Below are 26,597 nucleotides of genomic sequence, written 5' to 3'. Positions count from 1 at the left end.
CCGAGCAAATTCGTTACAACTGCGCCCCGCCGCAAACGAGAGAGTATCGGCGAGAGACGCAGATTTTTTTCTCGCGCCAACAATTATTTTCACAGTTTTTGACCTATTTTCACTAGTTTTCGTAATTTGTTCTTAAAAACAGCGAAAATAGGTCAAAAATGGTAAAAATATTTGTTCGTGCGAGAAAAAATTCTGCGTCTCTCACCGATACTCTTTCGTTTGCGGTGGGGCGCAGTTGTAAGAGGGGGTGGGCCGCTAATACAAGCAAATATATAGTTTCGGGAGGTAGTGCGCCCTAATGATGAAAAAAGAGAGACAACTTTCTCTGCGTCTCCTGATTTTCAGTGCTCACTCTCATATCATCATTAGAGCGCACTTGACTTCTTATTAAAGGGTATAGATACAGAGAAAAAGAGAATCAGAATTGTATATCGTGCCACACAAAGAAATCGATCTGGTCAGATTGATGCATTACTGTACCAATCATTCCATCACTCTTTCTCTCGAAATCCAAACCATTCTGGCAGTCGATTTCTTCAAAATCGTATATATAATGGTCTCTGAAAATTAATAGGAATGAGGTTTGGGAATTGAAATCTTACTTGAAATTTCTTGGTCTTTTCTTCGTTTTTTCATCCCATACTCTATATTCTATCCCTTCGAGAATGTGCGCCCAATTCGGCTCCAATTTAAAACAGTTCAATCTGAGATGCATCAGTTTCGGATTGCTCCCAGCCATCCAATGGTTTATGAACTGTTTGACGTCTTCCTCTGTGAATGAATGATTTTGTAAAAATATCATCTTACATTCCATGTTCAGTAGATCATCGAAAGTGACCCATCGAGCATTGATAATACAGAGCCGTGGGAGACTCAGAATCTGTAGGAAAATAGAAAAATACTATTCAAAAGAAGCAGTATAAACTCACACTTCTCGGACCAAAACCTTCCTCGACGCTACATTTTATTGTAATCCCAATAGTTGGCTTCCAAATTTCCAGTATTCGTGTCATGTCCTCGTTTGATAAAATAAGAGGATCGTCCTCGAGAATTTTTAAAAGTTGGCAACTTTCAAACTGGAGATTCGAAAAAAGCATATGAGAAATTTCAACTAGAGATGGTCGAAGCCAGACAGTGATAGTCTTATTATTAAAAAGATCCGATAGATAATTGAAGAGATGCACCAATTGAGAATCGATATCTTCCTCTGTTGAGTCTCTGTGGAGATAGCAACTCAATTTTTTTTCATCATCCAATCTGAAATCTTGTATCTCTTATCAAAAAGAGCTTAGCTTTCTGAAACTTTTCGATAAAGTAAATCAAGGCCTTCATGAAAATCAATAATGAATTTTCAAGAATATTTATATTCTGTAAAGTTATAGTCTCGATTTTTGAAACCATTTGGACCAAATTCTCCTATTTTCGTTTTGGCATTTCTCAAAGCGTTTCTTCAGTCATCTAAGATCTAAGAAATCATCCATTTGACAAATCTTTGTCACAATTATAATGGAATAATTTGAAAAGAACTGGAAAAAGTTTTCCGAGAAAAAGTGTTTCTTTAAAATGAACTGAAAACTCGATTCTCAAAATGATCTTATTAATATTGCAAACGCTGTAGGTTGTTTTCTCTAAATCGTTCAACCTACCGAAAATCTAAGACTGTGTCTTTCAATCTCAACTGTCTCATCACATCCTTTTCCATTTCCTCCCTTTTCAAATAAATAGTACATTTGGAATTCTCGTCATTCTTCTCAAATACACTTATCGACCGACGCTGGTCCCCTTTAAACAGTTGAATTGGTTGGATTCGGCGTCTCGAAAATTTGATGCAACCAAACATTCTTTTTGATGTTTGAGACATTTCCAACCTGAATTTTTCAATTATTTTATTGAAAACCATTCAAAAACTACTACTCAACACGAATATAATTACCCGTGTGTGAAGAAAGTTTCTAAACAAGACTGATAACTTACACTTCAATAATTTTCATCAGTTTTATAATCTTTTGGAATACTAGAAACGGAGTCTCCATTAATTTGAACGGCTCCATTTGTAAGAGATGAAGAAGAATAAATGTATTGATTTGACCACTGCTGAGAGGACGCCCTCTGAGACGTTGGTGTGTTCAAGAGACCTCCTCTGTTGGTTTACGGTGTGATGGGGTGCCTCCGCCCCTACCAACAGAGGAGTCCTTCACACAGACCAACCTCGCAGAGGGGTCCGCTCACCAGTAGTCAAATCGATATATTTATTGTTCTTCCCTTCCAAATGGAGCCGTTCAAATTGATGGACACTCCGTTTCTAGTATTTCAAAAAATTATAAAACTGATGGAAATTATTGAGGTGTAAGTTATCAACTCCATCAAGAATCTCTCTTCCCACGCGGATAATTATATTCGTGCTGAGTACCAGTTTTTGAATGATTTTTCGTAGGATAAATTGAAGAATTCAGGTTCGAAATGTCTCAAACTTCGAATCGAATATTCGCTTGCATCAAATATTCAAAACGCCGAATTCAACCGATATATTTGTTCAAAAGGGAAAAGGGTCTAACGATTCGCGTGGTTGAGAATCATGATGTGAGCTCGGAATTCGCTATTTTTCTGAAACCGGATTACTTGGAAAAGGATGTGCTGAGAGAGTTGAGAGTGAAAGACACAGTTTTAGACATTTGGTAGGTTGAACGAGTGGGGGGGCGTAGATCAAAGAACTTTGTATTGAGCACTGATTTCTATTTCATTACCATAGGTAACGTGAAAGTTCCACTTGGAAATTCATTTCTCTTTTTTGTCCCTCGTGTTCCCCTAGTTTTTGCCGGTGATACAGCCGAGTGGTTAACAGGGAGGACTAGTAATCAAAAGATGATGGTTCGGTTCCTCTCCAGGGTTTTGTTTTTGTTTCATATTTGAGAGAATAAAACGCCTCGGTTTTTGGGTCATTGTAAACTGTAAACATTTAAAACTTTTACAACTTCACAACAACTATTTTTGGAAAAAAATTCGAAAAAAATTTTGGTCGAATTTTCGCCCATGGGTTGGCCACCAAAAACTGCAAAAATTAGAAAACATAAATCACTTTTTGGTTGATTTACATAACTTCAAAGTTTGAGTTTTTAGTACTGAAATACCACAAAAACATGTAAAACTTTTTAAAATAAAATCGTTCTGTAAATTTGAACACATATTCGAAAAGAGCATGATCTCAGCTTTTCATCGATATATAATTTGACCAGATCTCCAAAGTATGTCTGGATCATTTCCTAGTTAGTTTCTTTTTTCACTTGGGACCTATTAACTTCACAAACATACATATTGAGAACACTAATTAGTAATTACAATCGACATGACAGAACATTCGAAAAGAAAAAGTATTTCAGTGAGAAAAATGAGAAAAGCATGACGTGCTATCTCCACAACGAATTGAAAGAGGAAGACATTGATTCTCAATTAGTGGATCTCTTCAATTATCTATCGGATCTTTTCAATAATAAGACTGTCACTGTCTGGCTTCGACCATCTCATATTGCAACGTCTTCTTTTCTTTTTTCAAATCTCAAATTCGAAAGTTGTCAATTGATTAAAATTGTAGCAAAATCTGATATATTGTCAAATGACAGTATGTCACGAATACAGGAAATTTTTAAACCTACGATTGGGATCTCTTTGAAGTGTCCTATTGAGGAAGATTTTAGTCCCAGAAATGTGAGTTCAACCTTTTACTTTTCCATATTGTTTTCCTATTTTTCTACAGATTCTTAGTCTCCCACGGCTCTATACAGTAGCGAGCATAGGTGAGGGCAGATTCATACTTTCATATGTATCTCTGCTGAATCGTGTCCGTTTTGCATAATCTTTTTTTTGACAGATAGCTGAACGATCCAGTAACAAAAAATAAGTTTTTTGTAAAAGTTTCTGTTTTGATTTTTTTCAATAATTGATTTTTCTTGTTCGTGATTTGAAAATTCGAAAAAAAACTTTTTATTTTTCTCTTGGAGTTATTGAGTTTTTGATGTCAAAATGATGGAACATGTTCAAATAAACAAAAAATTATGTTGAATTAGTTTCTTAGTTCCAGAGCATCGTGCTATAGCTCCAGAAGTCAAAAGTGGCGTCCTCGGGAAAACCTTCATAACTCATCAAAAAATTATCCAAATTAGCCAAAACATGTACCAAAAGACGTGTTTTGAGTTCTTCTACAAACCAACATTAAAAAATCAAGATTTTAGAAAAAATAATTTTTTCAAATTTTTTTCACTCAAAATTTTTCATTCCAATTTTTTCCTGGATTTCCGATATTTTGTGGCTATAAAACGAACAAAAAATACAAACATGTGTTTTATTATTTGTGATAAAGCACTTTGCATGCAGTATTTGAAACATATGTTCGTTTTATAGCCAGAAAATATCGGAAATTCAGGAAAAAATTGGAATGAAAAAATTTTGAGTGAAAAAAATTTTAAAAAATTATTTTCTCTAAAATCTTGATTTTTTAATGTTGGTTTGTAGAAGAACTCAAAACACGTCTTTTGGTACATGTTTTGGCTAATTTGGATAATTTTTTGAAGAGGTATGAAGGTTTTCCCGAGGATGCCACTTTTGACTTCTGGAGCTATAGCACGATGCACAGGAACTAAGAAACTAATTCAACATAATTTTTTGTTTATTTGAACATGTTCCATCATTTTGACATCAAAAACTCAATAACTCCAAGAGAAAAATAAAAAGTTTTTTTTCGAATTTTCAAATCACGAACAAGAAAAATCAATTATTGAAAAAAATCAAAACAGAAACTTTTACAAAAAACTAATTTTTTTGTTACTGGATCGTTCAGCTATCTGTCAAAAAAAAGATTATGCAAAACGGACACGATTCAGCAGAGATACACATGAAAGTATGAATATGCCCTCACCTATGCTCGCTACTGTATTTTCCACGCTCGATGGCTCACTTTTGATGATCTACTGAATATGAAATGTGAAACGGCACATTTAAGATATCATTCATTCACAGAGGAAGACGTCAAAAAGTTCATAAACCATTGGATGGCAGGGAGTAATCCAAAACTGATGCATCTCAGACTGAACTGTTTTAAATTGGAGCCAAATTGGGAGCACATTTTGGAAGGGATAGAATATGGAGTATGGGAGGAGAAAGAAAAGAAGAAGAGACCGAGGAATTTCAAGTAAGTCTTCAATTCCTAAACCCCCACTCATAATCATTTTCAGAGACCATTACATCTACAGAGTGGAAGAAATCGACTGTCAGAATGGTCTTGATTTCGAGAGAAAGAGTGATGGAATGATTGGGACAGTCATGCATCAGTCTGACCAGATCGATTTCTTTGTGTGGCATGATATACAATTCTGATTCTCTTTTTCTCTTTTTCTCAGTATCTCTCAATTTAAATATCTTTGTCCTTTAATAAGGAGTCAAGTGGGCCTAAATAATGATATGAGAATAGCACTTTCTTTCTGTTTTCATCATTAGGGCGCACTACTTCCCGAAACTATATATTTGCTTGTAAAATTTATAATATAATAAGTAATTATGAATAATAAATGCTGTTGTGACACCAGGTTGACATAATTATGAAGCCACTTTGACACTTTTTTTACATTTTTAAATTTTTACCAGCAAGTTTCATTTTCGAAAATTCTCCTTTTCTGTAGAGCGCAATTGCTACATTCAAGTCTACGGAGCACACCGCATCACACTGTAAACCAAAAGAGGATTCCCTCATAAAGTCCAGCAGCGCAGAGGGGTCCTCTCACCAGTTGTCAAGTCGATAACTTGCTAAAATGATGAAATTTCAATAGAAAATAGGTCAAATGTGAATAAATCGAATAATTTTTACAGAACTATTCTGAAATGGCTGAGATTTTTTAGCGAAATTGAAAAAAAAAGCCGCAAAAACATTTATTATTTATCATTACTGGTTATATCATTATTTTCAAATTTAACAAGCAAATATATCGTGAAAAAATGGAGAGACAACGACGACTTTGTCTGCGTCTCTTGATTTCCAGTGCTATTCTCAAGGACAAGGAAATTTAACATGCGAGATACAGAGAAAAAGAGAATCAGAATTGTATATCGTGCCACACGAAGAAATCAATCCAGTCAGATTGATGAATGACTGTCCCAATCATTCCATCACTCTTTCTCTCAAAATCCAAACCATTCTGACAGTCGATTTCTTCAATACTGTAGATGTAATGGTCTCTGAAAATGATTATGAGTGGGGTTTAAGAATTGAAGACTACTTGAAATTTCTCGGTCTCTTCTTTTTTTCTTGCTCATCCCATACTCTATATGCAATCCCTTCCAGAATGTGCTCCCAATTCGGCTCCAATTTAAAACAGTTCAGCCTAAGATGCATCAGTTTTGGATTACTCCCAGTCATCCAGTGGTTTATAAACTTTTTGATGTCTTCTTCTGTGAACGAATGTTTTTTGAAGAATGCTCTCTCACAATCCATGTTCAGTAGATCATCGAAAGAGACCCATTCAGCATTAGTTACAATAATACGTTTTAGATTGAAAATCTGCAAAAATTCAGCAAGAAAAAATCAGAACAAGAAAACGATATGAACTCACATTTCTCTGGTTGAATCCTTTCTCGACACGGCATTTCAAAGTGACTCCAACCGTTGGCTTCAACATATCCAATAGTTGTGACGCATCTTTATTCGATAAAATTTCAGACTCATCACCGAGAATTTTAAAAAATAGACAACTTTCGAACTGGAGATTCGAAAATAGGAAATGAGAAGTTGCTATTCGGAATGGTCGAATCCAGACAGTTATAGTCTTATTATTGAAAAGATCCGATAGATAATTGAAGAGACGTATCATTTGCAAATCGACATCTTCCTCTTTAGATTCGCTGTTGAGATAAAAACTCAAGGTTTTCTCGTTTTTTTCTCTGGAATTTTTTTTTTGAAAAATATATCGATTCATCCTCATTTCCAAGCGAGAATCACATTCTAGATCCTACTACAGTATCTTTCATAAGTTTATCATTTGTAGGAAACTTCTTCTGACCACAAACTATTTTCAACCTACCCAACATCTAAAACTGAGTCTTTCATTTTCAGCTGTCTCATCACATCATTTCCCTCGTTCTCCGTTTTCAGCCAAATAACTAATTTAGCATTTTCGTCCGTCTTCTCATACACACTTATCGTCCGACGTTTTTCTGCTTTGAACAGTTGCATCGGCTGGATTCGGCGTTTTGAATATTTGATGCAACCGAACATTTTCTTTGATGTTTGAGACATTTCGAACCTAAATTTTTCAATTTCTCCTACGAAAAATCATTCAAAAACTACGAGGCAACACGAATTTAATTCCCCGTGTGGTGTGGGAAGAGAGATTCTCAATGGAATTGATAACTTACACCTCTATAATATCCATCAGTTTTATAATCTTCTGGAATACCAGAAACGGAGTCTCCATTAACTTGAACGGCCCCATTTGGAAAGGAAGAAGAATAAATGTATTGATTTGACAACTGGTGAGAGGACGCCTCTGCGCGGCTGTATGAGGGAATCCTCTGTTGGTTTAAGGTGTGATATTCGATTTGAATGTAGCAATTGCGCTCTACAGAAATGACGAGGTTTAAAAAATGTAGCATCCACAGAAGAATAGAAACATTTTCAAAGCAGATCCATAATTATGCCAACCTGATGTAAAAAAAAGCTTTTTATTATTTATTATTACTCATTATATTCATTATATTTTACTCATTATATTTTCGACAAGTGTGCCCTAATCATGAAAATAGAGACAATCTGAGTGCTATTCTCATTTCATCATTGGGGCGCACTTGACTCCTTATGAAAGAACAAAGATATTTTAACATGCGAGATGCAGAGAAAAAGAGAATCAGAATTGTATATCGTACCACACAAAGAAATCGATCTGGTCAGATTGATGAATGACTGTCCCAATCATTCCATCACTCTTTCTCTCGAAATCCAGACCATTCTTGCAGTCGATTTCTTCAATACTGCAGATGTAATGGTCTCTGAAAGTTAATATGTGCTAAGCTAAAGAACCAGAGTCTTACTGAAAATTCCTCGGTCTTTTCTTTTTTTCTTTCTCATCCCATACTCCATATTCAATTCCTTCCAGAATGTGCTCCCAATTTGGTGTCATCTTAAAACCCCTCAGTCTAAGATGCATCAGTTTTGGATTATTCCCAGCCATCCAAAGGTTTATGAACTTTTTGACGTCTTCCTCTCTGAACGAATGTTTTCTGAAGAATGCTCTCTCACAGTCCATGTTCAGTAGATCATCAAAGGAAACCCATCGAGCATTGACAATACCGACCCGTGGAAGACTCAAAATCTGTAGAAATACAGGGAAACAACATGAAAAAGTAGAAGTATAACCTCACGTTTCTCGGACCAAAACCTTCCTCGACACGACACTTTATTGTAATCCCAATAGTTGGCTTCCAAACTTCCAGTAGTCGTGTTATGTCCTCGTTTGATAAAATAACAGGATCGTCATCGAGAATTTTTAAAAGTTGACAACTTTCAAAATGGAGATTCGAAAAAAGAACATGAGAAGTTTCAACTAGAGATGGTCGAATCCAGACAGTGACAGTCTTATTATTGAAAAGGTCAGAAAGATAATTGAAGAGATTCATCAATTGAGAATCGAACATTCGATTTGATGTTTGAGACATTTCGAACCTGAATTCGTCAATTTATCCTAAGAAAAATCATTTTGTGCCCATGACTGATAACTTACACCTCTATAATATCCATCAGTTTTATAACTTTTTGGAATACTAGAAACGGAATGTCCATTAATTTGAAGGGCTCTATTTGGAAGAGATGAAGAAGAATAAATGTATTGATTTGACCACTGCTGAGAGGACGCCCTCTGAGACGTTGGTGTGTTCAAGAGACCTCCTCTGTTGGTTTACGGTGTGATGGGGTGCCTCCGCCCCTACCAACAGAGGAGTCCTTCACACAGACCAACCTCGCAGAGGGGTCCGCTCACCAGTAGTCAAATCGATATATTTATTGTTCTTCCCTTCCAAATGGAGCCCATCAAATTAATGGAGACTCCATTTCTAGTATTTCAAAAGATTATAAGTACGATGGAAATGATTGAGGCGTAAGTTATCAGTCATGGGCACAAACTTTCTTCTCACGGGGGTAATCAAATTCGTGCTGAGTAGTAGTTTTAGAAAGATTTTTCGTAGGAGAAATTGACGAATTCAGGTTCGAAATGTCTCAAACATCAAAGAGAATGTTTGGTTGCATCAAATATTCAAGATGCCGAATCCAACCGATCTTTCTGTTCAAACAGGAAAAAGGTCGAACGATTTGTGTGGTTGAGGAAAATGATGTGAACTCGGAATTCGCTATTCATCTGACAATGGAGAAGTGGGAAGAGGATGTGCAGAGACAGTTTAGAGTGGAAGAGACAATCTTTCATGTTTGGTAGGGCAATGGTTTCGGTAGAGCAATGAACTTGGTATTGTTGACTTACAGTAGTGGCTTACTTTCTTTTTTCATTTGGTACCTATTAACTTCACAAACAGACATAGTGAGAACATTAGTTACACTCTCGACAGGACAACGAACTGAGAATTATTTATTATTACTTATTATTTTATATTTTTTACAAGCAAATATATAGTTTTGGGCATACTTGTCTTTTTTGAATTTTTTTAAAACCTTTTTTTGAATTTTTTTCAATTTTTCTTCAAAGATGTGACTATTTTTGATGATTTTTCAAAATTTCTTCTAGTTCTGAATGATAGTCGAAAATTTGGCTCTTTAAAAATTGAAAAAAAAAGATATTTGAACTTTGACGCCAATTAACCCAGGCCTTCGGACCGGGCCTTGACAAGTGTGTTTTCGGGAAGGAGTGCGCCCTGATGATGTCAATAGAGAGACAACTTTCTCTGCGTTTCTAGACTTTCAGTGTTCATTATCATGTCACAAGATTTTGTGAATCAAATGTGACAGGTTTTATTTGAGGAAGAGGAAGGTTTGATGGACAAAAATTGGGCAAACTCTAGGGGAAGTGGAATGAGAAATTGATCAAGCTTATGTTAGTGCAGAATTGATTTCAGGTGACTACAATTGCGCTCCACTGGAAGCAGTGACAAATTCAAGTATGTCATGAGCAATCGACACTTACAGTACCGTGCAGTAAGATATGTATACATAAATGACCAACTTTGAGACTGTGTTACGGTAGCACTGATGACCCCCGTAAAATAAAGTTTTATTGGATCAAATAGATCAAAAGTAAAGCTCCATTTTTGTAGTTGACAACTTTTTTGTACGGACACTCCCTAGAGAGCTGCGTATCGACAAAGTTTCTACCAATTTCAGTGCAATATAGAGGGATTTTTGAGATGTTCCCTTAAAATGACCATAACTCTTTAGGGAGTGTCCGTACAAAAAAGTTGTCAACTACAAAAATGAAGCTCTATTTTTGTTCTGTATGGTCCATGCAAAAATTTTGTTGTGGGACAATCAGGGATACCGAGACATTCTTTCAAAGTTGGTAATTTTCAACTGAAAACAGGTAAAATTTATAAAGTTCTGGCAGACACTGTAGAGCAGTAGAGCGTACTTGCAGAATTAAATGGTAGCCCGGTTCATTGAGTTTCGAGTCCTTCCTCCTGACAGATATCCAAATCCAATATGCACTTTTAGGTATCCAGGGGGAGAAGAGAGAATTGGAAAAGGATCCGGAAACTTTTGTGAAGATTGTGAGAGAAGAGGTAACTGAGGAACATGTGATGTATAGTTTTTTAATTTTAACCCTGTTACAAAGGATGGAATGAAAAATAAGATTTTGAGAAGTTTAAAGCATTCTGTGAAAATCTCAGCATTATTTAGAAGACGTAAACCTGGTGATTCTGATTTGGATCTTACAAGAAAACCTTTCAAGTCGGAAACACAAGAACAGATTCATGGTACATATGGTGTTTGGAACCGGGACGATTTAAAACTGGGTTGATTTAAAACCGAGACAATTTGTAACTGAGAAAACGAAAGAGAAAGGGCAGTTGAAAAAAATGTCGTGTCTTAAAATAACAAAAAGTCAGATTGATGAGTTTTAATGCTGGTTTCCAAGTCAGAAATTATAATTTTTGAAATCGGCGTGTTAGAACTAGTACGTGAGCCAATGTTCAGACTTGTGACACAATTGGTTCAAAACTGAGAGAAAAGGTGAAGGACTAGCTTTCCAGGGTTTTGATATATTATGCCATTTGAAATACCCTCAAAAAGTGAGAAAAACCGGTGATGGCCTAGAAAACCAAATTTTGCGAATTCTAGGCCACCGTCTCCAGAAGCCACCAGATGTGTCTTAGTGGAGGCCTGGAAAACCTCTTCTCGGGATTCTGGGGTCTAGAATCCCTAATTTCGAGTTTCTGTTACAAGAATCTCTGATACAAGAAAATTTATCAGTTATTACAGTTATTATAGGATGACAAGACAACACCCAAAACAAAATGGTTTCTAATAAAATGGATTTTTTCTATTCTATGGATTCTTGTAACAATAATTTTACTTTTCCAATACGTGGCAAAAGATATATTGAATTTGTACATTTCTCTCCCGAATCCTGTAAAATGTGTGGGTTACTGTAGTAAATTTTCAATTTTAAAAATTTATTTTACGTGTAATTAGAAACCAGAACACCGTTTCAGGCATAGTTTTATTTTTGCCCCGTGTCATCCATTTTCTTGTTCATTTCCCACTACATCGTTCGCTATGGAACGTGAGTTTGCACCCCGCCCCTCACCTGACCCCTCTGGGAAGAGTTCCTTGAGGGACAGTTTTAGAAAGAGACAGTTCTCAAAAGGGACGGTTCTAGAAACAGAACAGTTATGGAATGAGAAAGTTCTGGATAGAATGGTCATCTGGAACATGGACAGTGTCGCGTGGGTTTCAGGTGCAGTTCCGAAACGTCTTGGTTTCAAAACGTCAACTTAAAGACATTCACACAAACCCTGTGATCGCAACTGAAAATAACCCGGCCGAACTTTTCAGTTTGGAATTTTAGGCCACCGCTCGCACACCTCAATAGAGGTAGTTTTCAAAATCACTTTCCCCTTTAAAGTACTGTACCGTACTTTAATTCCAATTATGAATTTGATCAATTCACAGTTACAGTATCATAATAGCAGGACACACGCCTTACAACCGCGCTCTATTGAAACCAAAGAAAACTGCGTACGAAATTGAGAGACGCAGAGAACAATAGACATTTTTCAATAAGATTTCGGTGGAGCGCAGTTATAAAAACTAAGCTGAGCGAATATATAATCTTGGTCAATCCAATTGAAAATGTCCAGCTTTAAGAGTTTGTCATGGTATCACTGAGTGTCCCACAAAATAAATTTTTAATGTATCATACAGAACAAAGGTAGAGCTTCATTTTTGTAGTTGACAACTTTTTTGTACGGGCGGTCCCTAGAAAGTTACATATCGACAAAGTGATCTCTCACTCCAAGTGGGATTTTCAATATGCTCACTTCAAATGACCATAACTATCTAGGGACCGCCCGTACAAAAAAGTTGTCAACTACAAAAATGAAGTTCTGTCTTTGTTCTGTATGATCCATTAAAAATTCACTTTGTGGAAACACAATGATACTATATCAAACTCACAAACTTCAGGTTTTTCAACTGAAAAGACCAAGACTGTATCATTTCTCAGACTTCCCATCATTTTTTCTTTATTAACTGCCCAATAGTATTTTTTAAAGTCGTTACAGAATCACGCATGCTTCAATTTTTCTTTTTTCTCACTAAAATAATTTTTTTTTAATTTGAAAAAATAAATTAGCAGAAATTCTTTCAAAAAATCTATTCAGCTACTCATAATTATTTTTCTTTTTCATTTTTTTTCATTTTTATTTTTTTTCTAGGCGTACATTTCACAAAGTTTAATTTGACCTCTCTGAATATTTGAAGGCGCGCTTTTGGCGCGAAAGCGCGTAGGCGGAGGTGGCGGGAATTTTTCGTTTCTAAAACAACAAACACTCATTTCAGGTTGGTTTTCTACTCGAAAAGCGTGAGTTTTATTGATTTTAGTGAGAATTTTTCAAAAAATTCCATTTTTTATTTGATTTTCATCAAATTTCCTTGAAAATTCTCAATTTGCACCTAGTTTTTGATAGATTCCCTACATCGGCGCGTAATCAGAATTATTGAAAGCGTCAATAAACTCTCTCCGATCGTATTTTTAGTGAGACTTTGTCAAATTAGGACACTTTTTTGATTTTAGAAGCCATTGTTCATTCTTGACGACGCCACGTCTCGGCTGAAGCTCTGAATGTAGATGAGTAAGGTATAGGTTAAGGGCAAACTTTCCAGCCAGTTTTCTCTCGTTTTTATCCTGTTTTCCAGCAAAAAGTGAGTTTTTTAGCCAAAAATCGTTCTTTTCCGCGTTTTTATCGATTTTAGCAGCTTTATCTCAGTTTCGACGTCACGAAAGCTTCAGAATCCTCCACGATTTGATGGAATTGGACGAGAGACGGCTAGGATAGGAGGGAACCCTCTCCTCGTCGCCTTTTTCCCGGATTCCTCGTTTTTTTGCGCGAATTTCACAATTTTTGATGATTCCTCCGGTTTTCAGGATTCTGGAGACATTCTGGAGCTTCAGAATCACGTGGAATCTGAAAATGCTTGCACAATTTCCTCTAGTCGCTCAAAAATAGAATAATTACTCTTTTTCCTCTACAAAAACTCCGATTCTTCTAATTTCCGTCTTTTTTACACACCTAGGCCACAGTTGAACGTTTTCAGCACCTTTCGCAACTTTTTGACATAATTTATTGATTTTTCTTATTTTACGTCGTTTGAGTGGTTTGCCGCAGCCTAAAAACCAGATTACTTGGGTCAGAATAGAGCGCCTCCTCCGTTCCCAACTATTCTCCCTCATTTTTGCGAAAATTAGGGCTCTCTGTCGTTGTTTAGGCTTTGGAGCGATTCAGATGCTTCAGAATCCTGTCTTAACCAATTTTCTTACGTTAGAATTGTTACAGCCCACTCATCCATCACATAGGCTCTTTTTCTAAAAGAATTGTCTTCCGCTTCTGTCCTAAACACTGAAAATTGCTTATTTTTAACTTTTTTCCGAAAAAATGTCACCCCACTTCACGACGGCTTCAGAATCCTCCACGATTTGATGGAATTGGACGAGAGGCGGCGGGGAACCTCTCCTCGTCGCCTTTTTCCCTGATTCCTCGTTTTTTTTGCAAATTTCTTAATTTTCGGCGATTCCTCTGATTTTCAGGATTCTGGAGACATTCTGGAGCTTCAGAATCACGTGGATTCTGAAAATTCTTGCAGTATTTGCTCTAGTCGCTCAAAAATAGAATAATGACTCTTTTTCCTCTGCAACAACTCCGATTCTTCTAATTTCCGCCTTTTTTACACACCTGGGCCACATTTGAACGTTTTCAGCACCTTTCGCAACTTTTTGACATAATTTATTGATTTTTCTTATTTTACGTCGTTTGAGTGGTTTGCCGAAGCCTAAAAACCAGATTACTTGGGTCAGAATAGAGCGCCTCCTCCGTTCCCAACTATTCTCCCGATTTATAGAAGTTTCCACAGTTTTCTCCCTTGTTTTCCTTTTTTACGGTTCAGATGACGTCACGTCATCTGAATCTTTGTCTGAATTTGTCGATAGACGACGGGAATGGTGTGGAACCTCTCCTGGCCGTTTTCCCCGCTCATTTTATTATTTTGCTCAGAAATTGGGGTCTATTAATCGCTTTCTAGACTTTGTAGATATTCTGATGCTTCAGAATCCACCACAGAAATTGGGGCTCGTGAAGTTTTTAGCAAATTTCTAGATTCTCAGGGATCTTGAAGTCTCAGCATCCGTCTCAAATTTACTCCAACTTTCAAAACACCGCATTGACCCTTTCTCTGAAACGATTCTCCATTTAATTGCACCAAAATTCTATTTTTCTCCAACTTTTCCAAAAAAATCCATTCTATATGTTTTCCCTGGCCTTCTGAATTCTAGGAGACAATAATTTCACTCAGATCTATTCAAAACCGCCTATTTCGTGTCTTTCTCTCTTTTATTCCGACTTTTCTACTGGTGACGTCGTCAGGTCATCTGAATCCTCGTCAAATTCAGATTCCTCTATTCTTCTTCTCATGCGTCTTATCCGAACCGTTTCTTCTTAAAATTCTGATTCCTAGAGATTATGGCGCGTTATTGACCTATTATTGATCTGCATGACAAAATTTTCATCTCAATTCTTTCTTTTTTCTCTCGTTTGTCTCTCTGATAACTCTCTCCGTATTCTATTAATCTTTGTATTTATTTTTTCTTAATTTCAGCGACTACCAATCGGAAACGATCGGAGACGTCAATCCGATAGGTCTTCTGTGGTGGGGAGTCAAGGTTCGATTGTCGTTGAGTTCAGAAGGTGAGTTATATAACGTATTTCAAACCCTTAATGAAAATCCTTCCTATTCCCCACCCAGGTTCCCGTTTTCTAGGAACATAGGCCCCGTCTCTCATTTTCTGCATTCCCGCCAAATTCCTCTTATTTTCCTCTTTTTTCACGATAAAAATTGGGAGTTTTCGAGTTTTTAGTCATTTTCTAGATTCTCTGGGCTTTCAAGCTATTTGTCTCTAATTTTTCCAAAAAATTTCAATCTTGACGTTCCCCTTGACTTCTGAATCCTAGATAGTAGCCTGAAGCAAATCGGAGTTAGCGTAATGTTCTGTTTCCGTGCTGATTTCTCTTAGTTCTAGTCGATTTAGACGATTTTCGTGACTCTCCGCCTTTTTTCCCGAATTTCAAATTTTGACGACGTCAAGTCATCTGAATCCTTTTATGATTCTGAAAAAATCTTCCCCATCCCCCTCTGATCCACCCGAATTCTGAGCCGTTCAATGTTTTAGTCTCATTTTTGAACTTTCCGCTGATTCAGATGATTCAGATGACGTCACGTCATCTGAATCCGCGTCGGAATCAGGTGGGAAGCGGCGAGGAGGTGTGGAAACTCTCCTGGCCATATCCCCCTTCTTTTTTCTCTTTTTGGCAAAATTTGGAATTTTTCATCGTTTTCGAAGGATTCTGAGTCTTCAGAATCCTGACATAATGAAACATCGCCCCAAGAATCTATCGCGAATTAACTACCGCTTATTTCGTGTCTTTTTGTCCTTTTTTCCGACTTTTCCGCTGTTGACGTCGTCAGGTCATCTGAATCCTCGTCAAATTCAGATTCCTCTAATTCTTCTCCTCCTGCGCCTTATCTGAACCGTTCCTTCTTAAAACTCTGACTCCTAGAGATTATGGCGCGTTTTTGAGACACATTTTTTATCTCAAATTTCTTTTTATTATATTCTCTTAATTTCAGGAATCGTCGAATCGTCTGATCGAACATCGACTCGGAATCTTGTGCTCGTCTCGAAAACTCGACTCATCACTCGACTCGTCATCATCCCAATCGAAGCTCTCAATTCAATCATCTTCTACCACTTCTCCGTCCACTGTATCAGGTAAGGGTTATTATGTCCCGTAGTTTCCCTAGCCACCGTATTTCCCCTATTTTCCCTGCCAAAATTCACTTCTGAATCTGTCGAGAGGCTGCGAGAGCGTAATGTAGATCCTACAAATCATCTTTCGACTCTTTTTCTTTCTTTTTCTTGCAAAACTGGAAATTTTTGTACTTTTTCCGAAAAATTCCGTCTTTGACGTCGCCTTAGGTCTTCTGAATTCTAGGTATCAGCATGTTTATCGGAGTTACCATAATTTTTAATTTTCGCGCTGATTCCCCCTAGTTCTAGTCAAATTAGACGATTTTCGTGACTCTCTGCCTTTTTTCCCGAATTTCTAATTTTGATGACGTCACGTCATCAGAATCCTCATCAGATTCTTCGTTAGAATCTGTCGAGAAACGGCGAGAACGTGGTGTAGATTCTTCTGGTCATCTTCTCATCCTTTTTTCACCTTTTCTTTCGTAAAACTGAAAATTTTAGTATTTTTTCCTAAAAATTCCCACCTGACGTCTTCTGGACCTCAGAATCCCTCCATTAGGCCGGAGCTCTTCAAAATTGACTCAGTTTTTGTTTTGGCGCTGATTTCTCTTAGTTCCAGTCGAATTAGACGATTTTGGTGTCTCTCTGGCGTTTTTTCCCGAAATTTTAGTTTTGACGACGTCACGTCATCAGAATCCTTTCTCGATTTTGATGCTTCGATTCTCCTCATTTTGAGCTCATTGCACTTTGTTCCTTTCTAAAATCCCGTTATCCATGCGATTCCACCCATTTTCCAAAAAAATTATCTTCTGATGACGTCACGTCATCAGAATCCTCATCAGATTCTTCGTTAGAATCCGTCGAGAGACTGTGAGAGATTGGTGTAGATCCTCCAAATTGTCTTCCCGCTCTTTTCCATCTCTATTTTGCAAAACTGGAAATTTTTGTACTTTTTCCGAAAAATTCCGTCTTTGACGTCGTCTTAGGTCTTCTGAATTCTAGGTAATAGCCTGGAGTTCATCGGAGTTACCATAATTTTCAATTTTCGCGCTGATTTCCCCTAGTTCTAGTCAAATTGGACGATTTTGGTGTCTCTCTGGCGTTTTTTCCCAAAATTTTAGTTTTGACGACGTTACATCATCTGAATCCTTTCATGATTCTGATTCTTCGATTCTCCTCTTTTTGAGCTCATTAATTTTTGTTCCTTTCTGAAATCCCGCTATTCATACGATTCCACCCATTTTCCAAAAAAATTCACTTCTGATGACGTCACGTCATCAGAATCCTCATCAGATTCTTTGTCAGAATCTGTGAGAAACGGCGAGATCCCGCTGTAGATGCTCCAGGTCATCTTCCCGCTCTTTTCCATCTTTTCTTTCGTAAAACTGAAATTTTTAGTATTTTTTCCGAAAAATTCCCTCCTGACGTCGTCTGGCCTTCAGAATCCCCTCCAGCAACCCCGAGCACTTCGCAAATACCACAGTTTTTGTTTTGGCGCTGATTTCTCTTGTTTCCAGTCGAATTAGACAATTTCGGTGTCTCTCTGGCGTTTTTTCCCGAAATTTTAGTTTTGACGACGTCACGTCATCTGATTCTGAATCCTCGCCTAATTCAGATTCCCCGATTCTTTTTTTCTGTGACCCTTCTTAATCGTTCCGTCTCGAAACTCAGATTTCTTGACATTCTGGCGCCTTTTTCTGACAGTACTCACCAAATACTTCTGATGACGTGACGTCATCAGAATCTTCATCAGAATCTGACGAGGGGCCGTGGGTATGTTCTGTAGGCTCTCCTCACCGTCTTCCCTTGTTTTTCTCTATTATCGGCGCAAAAGTTAGGAATTTTCTTGAATTTTCGACATTTTCTAGATTCTCGAAGGATTCTGAAGTCTCAGAATCCCTCTCCGAATTCGTTCCGACCCTTCCACGCACCACACTAATTCTTTTCTACATCTCATTCAATTCTTCTGTTCTTTCAGATATGAATGCCGATGACGTCTACTCTGTTGCTCGCCTGACCGTCCCCCACCTCGCCGGAGATGAAAAACTCCTATTGCTATTGAAGATCATTCAGGCCACACGTCGTGAAGAAGGCCCAATTCTGGCTCTTCGTGAACATCTCCGGCATGTGATGATTGAAAACGACTTGGTAGTCAGGATCAATGAGATGAATGAGATGGAAGTGATTGATCGGGAGCTGTTGGATGATGGGGATTTGGACGAGACGATTGGTGTTGATTTGGACGAGATGATTCATCGTCTCGAGCGTGTAGTGCAGATCGGAAACGGTAACGATCGTATTGAAAATAACCATGTTGCAATGGATGAAGATGTTCACGTTGGAATGGATGAAAATGTTCACGTTGGAATGGATGAAAATGTTCACGTTGAGTTGGATGAAGATGTTCACGTTGAGTTGGATGAAAATGAAACAGATACTGAAGAGAATGGACTTGAACAGGAAGAAGACAATTCCGAAGATTCCGAAGTCGAAGGACTATAGAATGAACCAAACGATCTCCTTCTGACTTCATGACTCTCTATCTCTCTATATTATCTCTGTCTATCAACTCAAAAAACACAAATTTCCCGCCAATTTTCCAAACCAAACTCCCCATGTTCCGTCATTTTACTTATTCTTTTTCGATCGCTGTTCCATACCAAAAATAAAATAGATGGCTGACAAGAAAAGGATGTATAGAGGGAAATTCAATTTGTGCAAAAAGACATTTTTAGGGAACAAAAAGATTTAGGCAATTCGAGAAGGGCCTGAAATGCCTTACAGACCATTTATTTAAAAAGCCTCGAACTGCCTGTCGTCTGAGTCTCCGACTCTCTAAGCCATCAGAAAAGTGTCTTCCATCGATCGAACACTTTGAACTTCTGGACACGTCATCATATGAATCTGAAAAGACGCTTTAATTGTTAAGAAAAAAAAAATCAAATATCAGTGTGGTGTTTATATAGGGAACATCGAAGAGAACGAGAGGGGGATAAAATCGAGACAAATAAATTAGGGAATTGAGTGATGGGGTCAAAAAATACACAAAATGAAAAATTGGGAAAAAAAATCAATGAAAAAGGGAATTATTGGAGGGAAGTGGTGGCCATCATTCCAGCGAGACTTTGCACAATATTATCGTTGAGCATCTTGCTCACTTCATCAGCGATATGCCGTTTTGGATCCATTTTTCCGACATTCTTGATCGCGAGCTCCTGATCCGTCATGTTCTTCTCGTCCTCTAACGCCTTCTTATAGTTCTTCGCCAGCTTCAGCATCGCCTTCAGATGATCCTTGTTTGCCTCGCCACACTTTGTGTAGTTCTCCACACTCACTGCGTCCATCCATGACAATTTGTTGAGATTCAGAAGCATCTTTTGTTCGAGATCGTGTGTTCGGTAGGCGATGGGAATCGAGTAGTAGTGACGATTGAGACCATGAATCAGCGCCTGAAATGAATAGAAAATTAGAGGGTTTGAAGGGAATTTCAGCTAAAATATCGATTTTGAGCGGAAAACTCGGAAAATTGATAGAAATTATGGATATTGAAGGCGTTTTCGAAATTTAGGCATTTCAGGCTGGTCAGGTAAAAACTTTAGGCGTTTCAGGCGTTTCAGGCATATCAACTAGGTGAATTTTAGGCAGTTTTAGGCATTTCAGACCGCTTTCAGCTATATTTAGGCGTTTCAGTGATTTTCAGACATTTCTGACAGAAAAGGATAGATTTTGAGACGAAATTAGAAGGTTTGAAGGGAATTTCAGCTAAAATATTGATTTTTGAGTGAAAAACTTGAAAATTTGATGAAAACTATGGATTTTGACGGCGTTTTCGAGCTTTTCAGTGATTTTTAGACATTTCTGACAGAAAAGGATAGATTTTGAGACAAAATTGGAAGGTTTGGAGTGAATTTCAGCTAAAATATCGATTTTCTGACAGAGAACTTGGAAATTTGATAGAAATTAAGGATTTTAAAGGCGTTTTCGGATGGAAATGAGCAGATTTGAAGGTTTGGAGTGAATTTCAGCAAAATATCGATTTTTGGCGGAAAACTTAGAAATTGGACAGAAATTGATGATTTCGGGGGATTTCTCAGGTGGAAATGAGCAGATTTTGAGCTAGAAAAACATTTCACTGATTTTCAGACATTTCTGACAGAATATGATGGATTTTGAGTGAATTTATGGCGATTTTTCGGTAAAAATGATACATTTCGAATCTGCAATACAACGATTGAATCATCAAAAGCGAAAAAATGCGGTTTCTAGTCTCTTCATAGAAAAAATGCTGACATCGATCTCTTTTTGCTAATGTCTGAGCAGTTTTTCGCGGAATCTTTGTAATTCACACCGCCACAAATTGGATTTAAGTGTTTGAGACAAAAAATCAGCACAAAATGCTTCAATTTGTCTTCTCAATGCGAAATTCACTCGAGAGGACGCTATTTTCGACACTAATTGGCGAAATTGAAATATTCCTAGCTCAAAATATCGATCAAGGAGTGTAAACCAGCTTCCACCAGAAATTTTCCAATTTTCCCGCTGAAAAACACGATTATAGTACAAACCTGTATGCTTGGTGTCCCAAATTACTCGTCGTCTAGCATGGCTCCTGATTAAGTGCCATCGATTGTGGATTGATGATCCACGGCTTCGACAGAGACTCCCTGAAAGGAAAACATTGTGAAAGTCGCCCAAGTCGCCCAAAATTAGTAAATTTTTCAGCGAAAAACTAGAAATTTCTCGCTGAAAACTGAAAAACTCACCGTTCCGGACTGTGGCATTGCGAAAACGTCGATGACGTTGACAGTGTAGTCGTCGACGAATTCTCCAAGCATCAGACCCATCACCTCCATCAGAACTCCGGCTCTTCCGTGTTTGAGCATCTCTGCAAATTGGGAAAGTTTCATTTTTGAAGTTTTCCCTTGAAAAAAACGATAAAATCACGATTCCAATCACACTACGACATGAAAAACAATGAAAATTACCATTTTTTAGATAAATTTTGTGTTTTTTTCGCTGAAAATAGACGAAAAACTTAGAGAATAAATGAGAAATAGCGGAAAATCAGAACTTGACTATTGGTGGGTACGCAAACACCGCGACGCAAACTCTGCGTACTTTGCATTTTATTTTACGCGCAAAACTTTTCGCGTATTTTCAGATTATGATTTCAGCTGGATTGATGTAGTTTTTGCAGTTTTTAGATGAAAAAGTATTGAAAATAAATTCTAAAATGTTTGAATTATTGGGGAACTCTGAAAAATCAATAATTTCGGTCAAAAATCAGTGAAACCAGAAATCAAATAAATAAAGTGATTTTACCGCTAAAAACTTGGCTAAAATGATGATATTTTGATAGAAAACAGGTGAAAAGTGAATAAATCGAATGATTTTTATAAAAATATGCTGAATACGCTGAAATACTCTGAGATTTTGGGCAAAAACAACGGTTTTACGAAATTCCAGGTTACAGCGAAAACAGAAATTGAGGAGATAAAGTGGTTTTACCGCTAAACAATTGGCTAAAATAATGATATTTCAATAGAAAGTAGGAAAAAGTGAATGAATCGAATGATTTTCACTGAAATATTCTGAAACTTTTCAGCGAAATTTTAAAAAAACCACAAAAGCATTTATTATTTATTATTACTGATTATATTATTATTTTTAAATTTTACAAGCAAATATATCGTGAAAAAATGGAAAGACAACGACGACTTTGTCTGCGTCTCTTGATTTCCAGTGCTATTCTCAAGGACAAGGAAATTTAACATGCGAAATACAGAGAAAAATAGAATCAGAATTGTATATCGTGCCACACGAAGAAATCAATCTGATCAGAATGATGCATGACTGTCCCAATCATTCCATCACTCTTTCTCTCGAAATCCAGACCATTCTTGCAGTCGATTTCTTCCGTACTGTAGATATAGCGGTTTCTGAAAATTAATATAAGCTAAGCTTAAGATTCAGAGACTTACTGAAAGTTTCTCGGTCTCTTCTTCTCCATTTTCTCATCCCATACTCCATAGTCTATCCCTTCCAAAATGTTCTCCCAATTCGGCACCCATTTGAAACCCATTAGTCTGAGATGCATCAGTTTCGGATTGCTCCCAGCCATCCAATGGTTTATGAACTTTTTGACGTCTTCCTCTGTGAATGAATGATATTTTAAAAAGGCCGTCTCACATTCCATATTCAGTAGATCATCGAAAGTGACCCATCGAGCGTGGAAAATATAGAGCCGTGGGAGATTCAGAATCTGTAGAGAAATAGGGACTAGCGTCACCCGCCTGCCGGCGGGGTCCGCTATGCTTCCCGGGTCTTCATGAGTTCCAGGGCCTGCGGCCCTGAGCCAGAGTAAAACCGGGCCTTCGGCCCTGTCTGCCACCTTTATTTTTTTTTTATTAGGCGGGTGACGTTCTTCCCGGGCCTTTAATTATAGCCGCCTACTTACTCCTAATTGAAATGAATGGAAATAAATTTGTTATTGTCACTGTTCTAGGCCTTGGTCATTGAAAGGTCACGAATGTATTTTCACTGAAAAACACTTAAAAATACAAACTTTTCAAGCTAAAAAAAGTGACTTTCACTCTATGGCCCATAGCTCGGTCACCAATGATGGTATCAACACCAAATTTTCCAGGAATGACGGGACAGCCTATTCCTAATAGTCAAATAAAAATTAGGTGAAAATGTGAAAAACGGACAAAGTTATTAACGGTCAACAAAGCGTGACATTTTTGCTAGTGAGAAATGAAAAATTGTAACGTTTTTCAAATTACAAAACATTCACCCCCCATACCTAGTGGGTTTAAGAAGAGAAGGTGGCAGAAACAATATGGAAAAGTAAAAGGTTGAACTCACACTTCTCGGACCAAAGTTTTCCTCGATAGGACACTTCAAAGTGAGACCGATCGTGGGCTTCAAAATTTCCAGTATTCGTGACACACCTTCATTTGACAGTATATCAGATTTGCCACTGAGAATTTTAATTAATTGACAACTTCCAAACTGGAGATTCGAAAAAAGAAAAGGAGACGTTCCAATCTGAGATGGTCGAATCCAGACGGTGACAATCTTATTATTGAAAAGATCCGATAGATAATTAAAGAGATGCACTAATTGAGAATCGATATCTTCCTCTGTTGAGTCTCTGTGGAGATAGCAACTCAAGCTATTCTCGTTTTTCTCACTGAAATATTTTATTAGAGACGAGAAATGTTGTTATATCACGAGAAACTCGCACTTTTCAAGTGAAACTGACGAATTTTCTGCCATGTTGAGAGTGTAATTAATGTTCTCAATAAGTCTGTTTGTGAAGTTAATAGGTCCCAAACGAAAAAAGAAACTAAGTCACTACTGTGAGTCAATAACACTAACAAGTTCTTTGCTCTACCGAAATCATCGACCTACCAAACATCAAAGATTGTCTCTTTCACTTTCAACTGTCTCAGCACATCCTCCACGTTCTCCGACGTCAGATAAACACTGAATTTCGAGTTCACATCCTGATTCTCAACCACGCGGATCATCCGACTTTTCTCCTTTCTTGTCACCCGAATCGGTTGGATTCGACGTCTTGAATATTTGATGCAACCGAACATTCTTTTTGATGTTTGAGACATTTCGAATCTGAATTCTGCAATTTATTCTAGGAAAAATCATTCAGAAACTACTACTCAGCACGAATTTAGTTATCCGCGTGGGGAGAAAGTTTCTGACTGATAACTTACACCTCAATAATTTTCATCAGTTTTATAATCTTTTGGAATACTAGAAACGGAATGTCCATTAATTTGAACGGCTCCATTTGGAAGGGAAGAAGAATAAATATATCGATTTGACTACTGGTGAGGGGACCTCTCTGCGCGGCTGGTATGTATGAGGGACTACACTGTTGGTAGGGGGGCGGGGCACTCCATCACACACTAAACCAACAGAGGAGGTCTTTTGAACACACCAACCTCGCTGAGGGGTTCCCTCACCAGTAGTCAAATCGATATATTTATTTTTCTAACTAGGGAAAGATCCCGAGTCAAGATGGATTTACATGTCGAGATATATATCACTAGAACCGAAATTTTGCGCTGATTTTAAATCTGTATTTCAATTTTGCTAAACGATCTAGTGAAACAAGTTATTCGTGTTTTTGTCGCTTCTCAGTGCAAAAATGAGCATTTTCAAGACTCCCAAAATTAACGATTTTCTGATTTTTTTCAAATTTTTTTGTGTTGTACGTGCAGTTCCAATTATTTAAATTGTATTGTTTGAGTTGGAACTTCAGAAAATTTTCAGACAAATTTTTTGTAGATGCGTCATTTTTGAAAATTTAAGAAACTCAACAAAAATTTTTCTGAAAATAAATTCCGAAATCAAACTATGCCAAAACCATCTTTACATCCGTAGTCATACGTACAAAACAAAAAAATTTGAAAAAAATAAGAAAAACGTTAATTTTGGGAGTCTTGAAAATGCTCATTTTTGCACTGAGAAGCCACAAAAACGGCAATAACTTTTTTTACGAGATCGTTTAGCAAAATTGGAATGCAGATTTAAAATCAGAGCAAAATTTCGGTTCTAGTGATATCTATCTCGACGGGTAACTCCATCTTGACTCGGGATCTTTCCCTAGTAAGAAGGTTTACGGTGTGATGGAGTGCCCGCCCCCCTACCAACAGACGAGGTCTGTTGAACACACCAACCTCGCAGAGGGGTTCCCTCATCAGTAGGCAAATCTAAATATTCTTCATCTCTTCCAAATGGAGCCGTTCAAATTAATGGACACTCCGTTTCTAGTATTCCAAAAGATTATAAAACTAATGGAAATTATTGACGTGTAAGTTATTCCATTTCAGAATTTTTTTTTCCATTCAGAATGTCTCTTCCCGTGCGGATAATCAAATTCGGGCTGACAAGGGAACATTTTTCATACACCGGTTGGTAATTGGCTGAAACTTTGCACACATAAATTTTCGGCCCTGCTCTATCACATGGCGTTTTCAAAAGCGGCGCAATTCGGCTCGTTGGCGAAGAAACTGGGTCTGAAAACTTCAGGAAATCGCTGTGTAGTATTAAGAGACAATGTATAGCCACCAGGCCATGTTACACATGCACCAAGTTGATCCGTTTTGGTTTATTTTTAATATGTTAGCCCCCCCCCCATGGGAATTCTAAGAATTTCATACTATACCCCATTAGGCTCCGCCCCCTTTGACCTACCGAAGCGATCGATTGTAGTCGAAAATGAACATTTTTCTTTCGAAAGATACGAACAAAATCTCTTCAGTAATGAATTACCAGCATTATTTTGTGCATTTTATAAGATAACAACTAATTTCTAGCTCTCCTGCATCATATAGAAGAATTAACTTTTTCGAAAAATTTGTCAATTTTTTCATGTTTTTTAGATTTTTCAGCTAGTAGAAGTACTGCGGACCGAAGTAAATTTATAATGATAAACCACATATTTGTGTTGGCTATTTGGAAATATAAATACCTTCCCCAGATTTAGGTGGCTAGCCGAGCTATGATTAAAAAATAGACGAAATGTTATGCATTTCAACGTACCCCCCTCCATGGTAAAAAAATGGCTAGGTGACGAAAATTAACAATATTTTCGATTTGAGTTTTTTGGAGTTAGACTAATATTAATACAACTTTTCAGGCATTTCTCGTCATGTTTCAATGAGTTACAGCCACCTCCATTTTTTCGACTGAAAAACTTTGAGCTCTCGTAACTTTACCGATTATCATTCAAAATCTCAGAAAAAATAGTGGAACATACTTCAAAAACACATATATATCAACAAAAATTGAAAGGAACGTCCCGCTTATTTTTCAGAAATTTTCAGACCCAATTTTCTCGCCAACGAGCCGTTTTTTATACTTTTTTCATGATGATTTAGTATATTTTTCGAAAGATTGATTGAATTTTTCAGCGAGACGCCTCCAGCAATAAAGAACTTGAAGGTGACTAAAGTCAAATCTGTTTTTTTTCCCAGAATAATCTAAGTGTTTTCGTGAGCGGCAAAACAGTTTGGACATTTCTGTAGCCGTGGAAGAAAACAATAAATAAATGGCGAAAGTAATTATATT

General features: G+C 37.3%; 7 protein-coding genes across 7 annotated transcripts; 2 read left to right on the top strand and 5 right to left on the bottom strand.

The window, feature by feature from the left end:
* Positions 1-418: 418 nt before the first annotated feature.
* GCK72_003989 (uncharacterized protein) lies at positions 419-2,051 on the bottom strand (the record flags this gene model as incomplete). Its single annotated transcript, XM_053724388.1, has 5 exons — positions 419-560; positions 603-880; positions 930-1,257; positions 1,647-1,868; positions 1,975-2,051. The coding sequence occupies 5 exons, from the start codon at positions 2,049-2,051 to the stop codon at positions 419-421; spliced, it is 1,047 nt and encodes a 348-aa protein (XP_053588582.1).
* Positions 2,052-5,042: 2,991 nt separating this feature from the next.
* On the top strand, positions 5,043-5,367 carry GCK72_003988 (uncharacterized protein; the record flags this gene model as incomplete). The annotated part of the gene is made up of 2 exons (XM_053724387.1): positions 5,043-5,182; positions 5,226-5,367. The coding sequence occupies 2 exons, from the start codon at positions 5,043-5,045 to the stop codon at positions 5,365-5,367; spliced, it is 282 nt and encodes a 93-aa protein (XP_053588581.1).
* Positions 5,368-6,080: 713 nt separating this feature from the next.
* GCK72_003987 (uncharacterized protein) lies at positions 6,081-7,279 on the bottom strand (the record flags this gene model as incomplete). The annotated part of the gene is made up of 4 exons (XM_053724386.1): positions 6,081-6,222; positions 6,420-6,544; positions 6,597-6,924; positions 7,065-7,279. 4 exons carry the CDS (start codon positions 7,277-7,279, stop codon positions 6,081-6,083), a joined length of 810 nt encoding a protein of 269 aa, XP_053588580.1.
* A 607-nt stretch (positions 7,280-7,886) lies between these two features.
* On the bottom strand, positions 7,887-8,694 carry GCK72_003986 (uncharacterized protein; the record flags this gene model as incomplete). The annotated part of the gene is made up of 3 exons (XM_053724385.1): positions 7,887-8,028; positions 8,071-8,351; positions 8,401-8,694. 3 exons carry the CDS (start codon positions 8,692-8,694, stop codon positions 7,887-7,889), a joined length of 717 nt encoding a protein of 238 aa, XP_053588579.1.
* Positions 8,695-9,245: 551 nt separating this feature from the next.
* Positions 9,246-19,001, top strand: GCK72_003985 (uncharacterized protein; the record flags this gene model as incomplete). The annotated part of the gene is made up of 4 exons (XM_053724384.1): positions 9,246-9,460; positions 15,350-15,438; positions 16,379-16,520; positions 18,368-19,001. 4 exons carry the CDS (start codon positions 9,246-9,248, stop codon positions 18,999-19,001), a joined length of 1,080 nt encoding a protein of 359 aa, XP_053588578.1.
* A 584-nt stretch (positions 19,002-19,585) lies between these two features.
* GCK72_003984 (uncharacterized protein) lies at positions 19,586-21,382 on the bottom strand (the record flags this gene model as incomplete). The annotated part of the gene is made up of 2 exons (XM_053724383.1): positions 19,586-19,948; positions 21,263-21,382. The coding sequence occupies 2 exons, from the start codon at positions 21,380-21,382 to the stop codon at positions 19,586-19,588; spliced, it is 483 nt and encodes a 160-aa protein (XP_053588577.1).
* A 914-nt stretch (positions 21,383-22,296) lies between these two features.
* GCK72_003983 (uncharacterized protein) lies at positions 22,297-24,106 on the bottom strand (the record flags this gene model as incomplete). Its single annotated transcript, XM_053724382.1, has 4 exons — positions 22,297-22,438; positions 22,481-22,652; positions 23,453-23,694; positions 23,916-24,106. The coding sequence occupies 4 exons, from the start codon at positions 24,104-24,106 to the stop codon at positions 22,297-22,299; spliced, it is 747 nt and encodes a 248-aa protein (XP_053588576.1).
* Positions 24,107-26,597: the final 2,491 nt, after the last annotated feature.

This window comes from Caenorhabditis remanei, chromosome II (assembly GCF_010183535.1).
Source record: "Caenorhabditis remanei strain PX506 chromosome II, whole genome shotgun sequence".
NCBI lineage: Eukaryota > Metazoa > Nematoda > Chromadorea > Rhabditida > Rhabditidae > Caenorhabditis > Caenorhabditis remanei.
The sequence above is the reverse complement of the archived record's forward strand: the minus strand, read 5'-3'. Positions and strand labels throughout refer to the sequence as shown.